Source organism: Rutidosis leptorrhynchoides, unplaced genomic scaffold (genome assembly GCF_046630445.1).
Source record: "Rutidosis leptorrhynchoides isolate AG116_Rl617_1_P2 unplaced genomic scaffold, CSIRO_AGI_Rlap_v1 contig553, whole genome shotgun sequence".
Classification (NCBI taxonomy): domain Eukaryota; kingdom Viridiplantae; phylum Streptophyta; class Magnoliopsida; order Asterales; family Asteraceae; genus Rutidosis; species Rutidosis leptorrhynchoides.
The window spans coordinates 37,039-46,348 of record NW_027266777.1 but is presented as its reverse complement, the minus strand read 5'-3'; the positions used below and the strand labels follow the sequence as shown (position 1 = coordinate 46,348).

The 9,310-nt window shown below is 39.1% G+C and overlaps 1 protein-coding gene across 1 annotated transcript; it reads left to right on the top strand.

Moving 5' to 3' along the window:
• Positions 1-406: 406 nt before the first annotated feature.
• Positions 407-6,223, top strand: LOC139884441 (disease resistance protein L6-like). Its single transcript, XM_071868473.1, has 8 exons — positions 407-894; positions 1,754-2,882; positions 3,023-3,298; positions 3,397-3,471; positions 3,546-4,375; positions 4,476-4,669; positions 4,719-5,040; positions 6,169-6,223. The coding sequence occupies exons 1-8, from the start codon at positions 407-409 to the stop codon at positions 6,221-6,223; spliced, it is 3,369 nt and encodes a 1,122-aa protein (XP_071724574.1).
• The last annotated feature ends 3,087 nt before the right edge of the window (positions 6,224-9,310 follow it).

Sequence of the window (9,310 nt, the reverse complement as noted above, 5' to 3'; positions counted from 1 at the left end):
TTTTATTTTTATTTTTTTGGACGAAGTAGTTCTTTCATTCATACATAAAAGGAACCGTACAAGAGCTAGACAAGTTAGCTTTTGAAGCCATGAATCTATCAATTTGTGCTGTCACTTCCGTTTGTTGCTAGGTTTCAGATTTTAAATTTGTTTTTAAACGGATGGGACCCAGAAACTTCAACCCATCGATTGATTCATGAATAATTCATGGAAACTTTTAGGAAACTTCTTGGAAACTTCTCGCATGACTCAAGGCGTTGACTATATTTACTCAAGGGATATTCGGAGATTTTTCCCCTTCCATGACGCCAGAGACTGAGAGCTCATCATATTGACAGCCCTCACTTGGATCCAAGCACATCCAAAGCAAACTTTCCTGAGATATTTGGTGTTTAGAGATCATACAATGGAGAAAGGGACGAGTTCACGGGCATCATCCGGATCTTTGTATGAGGTTTTTCTAAATTTTCGAGGAGTAGACACCCGTCATGGATTTACCGATTTTCTGTACCGTGAGATGGTTGGTGCTGGAATCCTTGTCTTTAGGGATAGCGAATCCCTCCATGTCGGTGAAGAAATTGGTGCTGAACTTCTACAAGCAATCGAGAACTCCAAGATTTACATTCCCATATTCTCCGCAAATTATGCTTCAAGTTGTTGGTGCCTCCGAGAGCTTGCGTACATGGTTGAGTGCACCTTGAAATCAAATGGGAACAAGGAGATTCTGCCTATTTTCTTGGACGTGGAACCTACTGATGTCAAGCTGAAAACAAACTTGTATAAAGAAACTCTTTCGAAGCGCCAGAAGACGTTGTGCAGTGAAGTAGAGTCATGGCAAAAGGCTCTCATTGCAGTGGGCAAGATAAAAGGATGGAACTTGAAGAAAGATGAAAGGTAAATGTCTTAAACTTTTCAGTTGTTACATAGATTTCCTCTTCCTCCCTAATCAGTTAGATTGCGGTATTGTTGGTGAAATATATAGTTTATTCATCTCGTTGAGAATGGAATTCTCATGGGTAGTAGCCAATAGTGGCTGGCACGGATGTGGTGGTGGCACACCCTACTCATTCTAATTCTCTTTCTCCTCTCACTTTCTATCTCTGACATAATAGCCAGGAACAGTAACATCGAGTCTCTTTCACCCAAAAAAAAAAAAAAACAGTAACATCTTGAGCAGCTTCACCAAGCCGCTGGCCAGCCACTGCTGCAACTCATCCATCAATCATCGCCATTTTTGTCACTGGCCTGACACCAGGTAGCCAGAACCTACCGTGACCATCCAAACTCCCACCCTTTCTATCCTTCACTCACTGGTAAGTCAGATCCAGGTTGGGTCTAACGTCACCTTGCCTATATCCGGCATTGCCAGCCTTGGGGGACCCCAAATCTGGTGTCTCCTAAAGCCAGCGACGCCATCCTAGCGATCGCAAGGCCACGACCCATGTGACGTGGAGGATTGAGATAAGGCTAAGATGGCGAGTCGATCGGGTGCAACGGTCAAGGACTCTGGAACCCAATGGTGACGGTGTAGGGAGGCAAGTGATGTCAACAGTAGCATGATGGTGGCAGAGGCCGACGGTGATGGTGACTGAAGTTGGGGAGTGGAGAGAGATTGAAAAAATCAGAAATTCTTATCATCTAGATTTTTTTTTTCTCACTAATTTCCTCAACATGTGAGGGCAATTGAGTCACTTGAGGAGTAGCTTTTTACATCATAAAAGTTGTCCTTAACATGGTTGTTATGTCATGGCAGCCAAGCAAATTTGATCCAATCGGTAACTAAAGCTGTTTTGGTTAAGCTGAATGTCAGATATAAAAATGTGACCGAGCACCTAGTTGGAGTTGATGATCGTGTAGAAGCTATAATCAAGATGTTGAATGTGGAATCTGATGATGTGAAATTTCTCACGATCCATGGAATGGGAGGTGTTGGCAAAACAACACTAACCAAAGTTGTCTTCAACCGATTGTCTTCTCGGTTCCAAGGCTGCAATTTCCTTTCGGATGTTCGAGAGTCATCAGAACGACATGGCTTGGTACATTTGCAAAAACAATTGTTATCCAAGTTCCTTGATCATTGTTATGTTGACCAAATTAGTGATGTGGATTATGGAATCGACATGATTAAGAGGGTGCTTCATAATAAAAAAGTTCTCATTGTTCTCGACGACGTGGATGAAAACAAGCAGATGAAAAATTTGGCAGAGAAAGGAAATTGGTTCGGTTCTGGTAGTCGGATTATCATTACTACTAGATACAAAAGTGTTCTAATGATTGACGGAGAAGCGACGAGTGAAGATCCTATAAAGTGTGCAAATGTTTTGACTTATGAAGTACAAGAAATGGAATTTCGCCATGCTCTTGAGCTTTTCATTAGGCATGCCTTCAGGAGAGACTGTCCACCTGATGATTATGTTGACCTTTCGGAAAAAGTTGTCTCCACTTTGGGAAAGCTTCCTTTAGCTCTTGAAGTCACTGGTTCATCCCTTTCTGGTAGATCCAAAGAATTTTGGGTAGACACTTTGAAGAAGCTAGAAAAAGCTCCTTCCATGGAAGTCCAAAAAACATTAATGATCACTTATGAAAGGTTAGATGATGCACAAAGGCAAGTATTTCTAGATATAACTTGTTTTTTTGTTAATGAGGATAAGACCTACCCTTGCTACATGTGGGAGGACTGTGAATACCACCCGTACAATGCCATTGAAATCCTCTATCACATGTCCTTGATAAAAATCAAACATGACAATACCTTTTGGATGCATGATCAAGTGCGGGACCTCGGAAGGGCAATCGTTTGTGAAGAGAATTTCAAAGAACCTCACAAGCGTAGCCGAGTGTGGAATCATAAAGAAGCCTTGAGCATTTTGGAGCAGAAAAAGGTATCGAATGGGAATTACAACTTATTTTCCTATGAATTGTTGTAGCCTATTCTTGAAAAAGGAAAAATCCATCCCTATTAATGCTTGAAATTGTTTGCTTTTAATCTTCACACGTGACTTCTTGGTGTTTCCATCGATAGGGAAGCAAGAAGATAGAAGCATTATCACTAGGATCTCATGGAGTCATTATAATGCCTAGTGAAGTTGCTAAGTTACGACACCTGAGGTTCTTGGATGGGAATGAGATGTTCTTTGTTGGAGACTTCAATAATCTTCTCTCCAATTTAAGATGGCTTTCTTGGCGATGGTGCCCTTTCGAGTTTGTGGCAACAAACTTTCATCTAGTCAATTTAATCGTTCTTGACCTTTCACACAGCTATGTATCAGAGAAATGGATTGGCTGGAACCAAATCAGAGTATGATACGAGTCTCACTCCTTGTATACAAGTATCTTTTCTTGTCTTTCTCGTTTTTTTTTCCCATAAATTGTTTCTTAATATATATTTTTTTGCAGGTGGCAAGTAAACTAAAAGTACTAGATCTCAGCAATTGCAATGATTTAACAAGAATGCCTGATTTATCTATGTTGGTGTCCTTGGAGAGATTGATTCTTGAAGGTTGTCGCAATTTAATTGAAATTGACCTTCAATTGGAAAATTAAAGCTCCTCACTGCTTTAAATTTGAATGGATGTGATGCTCTTGAAGGGTTGCCTTACGAAATAGGATGTCTAGATGCTTTGACAGAGATTCTCATCCCTCGTTTGTCGTATGCATTCAAACTTCCAGAGACGATTGGTAATTTGAAGTCATTGTTGACCCTTGATGTATCACATAGTTGGATCCGCATGCTGCCAAACTCGATTGGAGGGCTGGTGAAACTTAGACGGTTGAATTTATCTAAGTGTTTCAAGATAAAGAAACTTCCAGACTCGGTTGGGCAATTACAATCATTAGTCGAGTTGGATTTGTCATCAACAAGTTTGGGACACCTACCTGATTCAATCGGCAATCTAAAGCAATTGACAGTGCTTAGGATGAGCCACATAATTGGGATAACAAAATTACCAAGAGAGATTGGGCTGTTGGAGAAGCTTGAAGAGTTAGAAGCTAGTGGATGTCACCACTTGACCGGCGAAATCCCTGAAGAAATTGGGAGGTTGTCTCTTTTAAGGATCTTAGACTTGTCATTCACACGTATATCCAGATTACCCATCACTGTGTATTACCTCTCTAATCTCCAAACACTTAATCTAGAATCGTGTTATAAGCTTAATGAGTTGCCGCAGCTTCCCCCAAGTTTGAGTTGTCTAAGGTGGACCTTTGATACTCTCAAGTTCTGTGGAAACAGGACATATATGCCGGAGGGGGACTCTGCTTATCACCCTAGCATCGTACCCTTACATGAGGTGGAAGAACTAGCATTTGGCAAAACCCGGCGATTTTGGCCTCAGCTCCTGCCTTCTAGTTTAAGAGAGTTCGAAGTTGGAAATCTGTCAATTACACCACAGACGGATTATTTCCTTTTGAGCAACTTGTCAACCTTGCGATTACAAAGTTGTTCGATATCAGATATCCTTGAAATTTTCCCTAAGGGGGTCACGCCTTCTTTTTTCCGAAGCCAGTAAAGATGACGCGATTACAAAAAGAGGAAAGGGAAGTATGGAGCAGATTAAATATGTCGGGATCGTTTCTATTGCAAACGAAAGGATTGAGACATTTAGAGATGCGTACGTGCGAGTTCTCCTCAAGAGCACTTCGTCTACCGCACATGAAGATTCTGGAAGAGGTAAATGTATTCAGATGCTCCTTGTTAGTCGAGATCTGGGGCCTTGAAGAACTGGGATCCCTTTGCTTCCTATCGATTGTGGATTGCAGTTCCATGGAAAGGATGTCAAACCTATCGAAATTGAGAAAGCTAAGGAAGCTCAGAGTAGGAGAATGTCCAAAGCTAAAGAGCGTGGAAGGTCTAAATCACTTGGAATCTTTACAGAAGTTGTGGATTCACAATTGCTGCTCGTTGGAGAGTTTGGCTGACACCTCAAATTTGCGTTTAGAATGTTCCACAATTGAACATTGCGAGCGGTTGCCCAACAGTAACAGTTATTGTAGATGTCATGACAACAGAGATTCAGTGTTTACTGATCCTGACCACGCTAGGTATTTTTGAGCCGGTTACACTGAGCCCGACCTGATGAAAGTCCGGTGAGTATGATGTGAATGCCCCTATATTGTGCCTGTAAGGAAGTCAGATCAAGTCTTTATTGTTGGGCTTATTGTGTTCCTTTTGTTTTTGTTTTTTTCTTTTTCTCTCTGAAGTTGAATTCGGATGGTCTGAAGAAGCTTTTCCCATGACAACATTGGGAACAAGTACGACCCATTAAGATTAAAAGCCAATTTGAAGATGAGATGATGTAGAGAGAAGTAAGTTGAGAAGATTGGCCCAGTGACCTCAACCAAGAGTGACCAGAATTCAGTGACTTTCATCCCCATTCTCTTTTTGCTATCGTAAGTAGATATGAATTTTACAGGTTGTTACCATATTCTCGTCATTGGCTGGATACGACTTTGTTATAACCATGGAGTTTCCGTCCAGCATGCTCGCGTAGCATCTGCATTTCCTAAACTTTCCATTTCCTGGTAATCAGTCTCGGCTCTGTTTTCTTCTTAATTTGGATATGAAGCAGAGGCCCAGGGCTCTAGCTCCAACCTGTGTGAAAATCGGCTGCCATTGAGGCTCTATTAATTATCTGAACTTCCTGCGCTGCCTTTGTGGTAATCAGGATCTGAATCGTTGCTTTACTTTTGCATCTAAGCTCCTCTGCTGAATATCACATCTTTGATGAAAATGCCTGAACGGAGAATTTCCTTCACTACTAAACTGTCGATCGAATTTGGTCATATAGGCCTATTTTGAAGAAAGTGAGCTAGATCCATATGTGTTCGATTATGTAATGCTGGCTGAGAACCTCATGTATAAAATTGAATTGATCCCAATGTGTTTTTTCGCTGAATTCATATGAAACCAAAGTGATTCCTATACTTGTATGCTTATTTCTGAACTTATCCAGTTGAGTTGTGCTTGAATTGACTCCCATCTTCTGTAAAATTTGCCGAAGCCCCATACTGATCATGTCCATTCTATTGCGAAACTTGGAGTTTCTGAACTTGCTTGATTCATTTTGGCGTCTTCTGATTCTTGTCAACGTGTTTATAGGGAAGTGTCATAGTTCTCTGTGTAAATGGCATATATGTGACTGAACCGAATTGTTTAATGCATTGCATCAGCATTACTGATATGCTCATTATATGCGCACGTACCGATATGTCGATGCCAGGCTGAGAGTTCCCTATGATAGTTTGGATTTGCTTTCGATTGGTTCATGTTATTTCGCTTGCCTGAGAGCATCCTCCTACTCGATTCACTGACCTTATCACATCTGTTTGCATTATAGCGACGTTTTGTGCGTTTTGGGCTTACATTGTATGATTTGATTCGGGTTTTAATACCTCCAGTTTTGCCGTAAATGCATTTGGACTTATTTGGGTGTGCCTGATCTTGCTTTCCCTATCCCTGAGCGGAGAGGTTCTCTATTTGGCGTCAATTTGTTCTTTGCTCATTTACTTAATCGTCTTAATTAGTCACGTTAATACATGATGACTATCACTACCTTTGTTAAATCAATTTATATCTCGTGACACCCTAGTATTCATTGCTTAGCCATGGTATGATTGGGAAGTAGATATTCTCACCTACACAACTTTCAAGCCAAAACTGGGCATATACATGTGCTTTGTCTAGTATATTATATGTTCAAAATTACTTATAATTGAACATTTTCAACAACAAACACTATTTAAAAAAAAAAACAACAAACACTATTTCAAGCATGATTTCTTATTCTAGGATTGGTAGATTTTAGATTTTTATCATGATTGATCTTAAATATTTTTCAAATTAGTATTGTGATTCTGAAGATTGTCTAGTTGAAGATCCGCATGCACAAAGTTTGAATAAGTGGTCGTGTTTGCAAATTTGAAGTGGCTTGTTATATATCTAGTGTGATAATTTTATTTACATATAAGTATTATCGGATGTACCCAATGGGTGTAGGGTTATTTTAGTGATGTTGGTCTAAGAAATCCGTAATGTGTTTGGGTCGAGTTTGGGATGAGTGTCCTGGTCGCAAACCTATTCCAAACTTGTCCCGGTTCCATCCCTACCATCAGTACTTGCTTATATCCGTTAGGAGATAAGAGTTAATCAATAAATTTTTAAGTTAACATGTCACTAGCCCCTTGAATTTAAAAAGATAAAAAGTGATTAAACACTATCAAAATCTAAATTCGGTTCAATTTACTGAAAATGAAGGAATCCATTCGCTTCAACCTGTGGCCTGTGCTTGGGGACGTGGATAAGATGAGGAAAGAAGGATATGCGGAAAGAATTGGCAGAGTTTCACCGGTTTGAGAGAAGCAGGGAAAATGAAGGTCCATTTTTGATTGGGACGAAAATAAAATTATGGAAGTCTTAAAAATTGTCCTAGCCCGAATCAGCATGAAATTTTTTAACCCAATTAGACCAGAACGGATTGTCGACCTTTATTATATATATTTCAAGTAGGCCAGGTTTTCCGGCTTCGTGCTATGTAGCCCAAAATGGCCTTGCACGCACGATTTTTCTATTTTCATATTTTATTGATTTATATTTGTAGTAATTCACTAATTTCTTTAATCATAAATGAGAAAAATGAAATTTTATGGCTGAAAAAATTTATTTATTGCACTATTGAAAATAGTGAAAATTATTAACAAATTTCAAAATAAAAGATACTACACAGGTAATTTCTAGTATTTTTTATTTTTTTTAAGTTGGCTACCTTTCAACCCTAGCTCAGCCCTAACCCCAAAAGACCGAAATAATAATGGACGGGCTAGATAATCCATTTTGGGTTCGGGTTTTTTTTTTTCCTTGTTTCTGAGCTTGGAAATTCCAGACTCGAAAGTTTGGACTAGACCAAAAAATACACTCCTACTGCCGCAATTTTTTTTTTTTTTTTGGTCTGAGGGGAATTGTCGATAACTTGGTCATATTTGCCACACCACCTTTTTTTTTTAATGTGATATTTCCATTTTTTCAATTTTTCTTTTAATGAACAATAACGTCTTTTTTGCACATCTACAGTTTTTTCACCTTCACTTTCCCACTCCTTTCAAACAAAACATAGTCGATCTCTTAATTTATTCACCTTCGTTTTTCGGACCTTTCCAAATGACTATTTTTTCCACCTCATTTTCCTTCGCCTATATTTTCAACCTCTTCATTTTCTTCACCTCCCAAAAAATATATCCAAACTTAGCGATGGTTCATTTGATTTAGGTTCAGTTTTCCCAAACGGAATTACCTTGACTTTGGGGATGACGTAAGTGAAGATAGAATGGTCCTGTCTACACTCGGTGACCATGTACTGTTTTCTACCCAAATGAATCGTTAGTTTTGCGTACGTGCTTATCAAACACCCATAAAAATATCTTTCTCCCTCTCTACTTGAACTTGAACTTGCAGAATGAGCTCCAGCCAGTCACCCACTAGATATGGTCAAGCGTAGTTGCGGCTTCGAGCTTGATGCCTCTATTATCATGGGTGTCGGTGGTGTTGGTTGAGGTAGTGGCAGCGCCCATCAAGGACATGGATGGTGATGTTGATTGGCAAGAATGGTTGAGAGATAGAGAGAGAAAGAGAAATGTTTTGTAGAGGGGTGTGATAGTTGTATCATACGATAATGACACATGAAGTAACAAGTCAATGAAAATTGAGTATTGGCAACATTTAAGCAGCAAATATAGCACGAGCAACATGGATTGACCACTTATACTACATCAATCTCAATAAGTAGCACATAAAATATATCTCCGTAACAGAGGGGTAGTTTGATCTTTTAATTATGGATTATAGTCTAAAGATGATCATGCGGCAAATGTCAAAAACTGAGAAGCATATGTGATATAAATAAAAAGTCAGAGAGGATTTTCGAAATTTTCTCTACTATGATTAAAAAAAGAAAAGCTCTTGTATCCCAATATGACTTTATATTCTCTATTTTTAAAGCTAAGGATCTTTGATTTTGTGTTGTGAGTTTTGTAGCTTTGTTATTAGGCATCAGATTTTAAATTTGTTTTTAAATGAATGGGACGAGAAAACATCTACAACCAAACCTGTGACTTGATTATTTGACTTGTTTTAATGAAAATAATGACGCTTCAAAACTAAGATGAGTAGATATGTAATATAAGTGCAATTGTTTTGCATTTGCCTAAATCGTCAAACTTAGCATGTCGTTTGCCTGAGGGTGAGGAAGGGGACGGACTGATATAAAGCGTACCCTGCATTTTTCTCCCAAGAAATCATTTGATTATATATTTTCAAGAA

What these genes read in the sequence shown, in the direction of transcription:
- LOC139884441 (XM_071868473.1), top strand. Translation starts at nt 407, where the DNA reads ATGGAGAAAGGGACGAGTTCACGGGCATCATCCGGATCTTTGTATGAG. An exon ending in TGCCTGATTTATCTATGTTG is followed by an intron (nt 3,472 to 3,545) that starts GTGTCCTTGGAG and finishes GGAAAATTAAAG; the next exon opens with CTCCTCACTGCTTTAAATTT. An exon ending in GAGTTCGAAGTTGGAAATCT is followed by an intron (nt 4,376 to 4,475) that starts GTCAATTACACC and finishes ATTTTCCCTAAG; the next exon opens with GGGGTCACGCCTTCTTTTTT.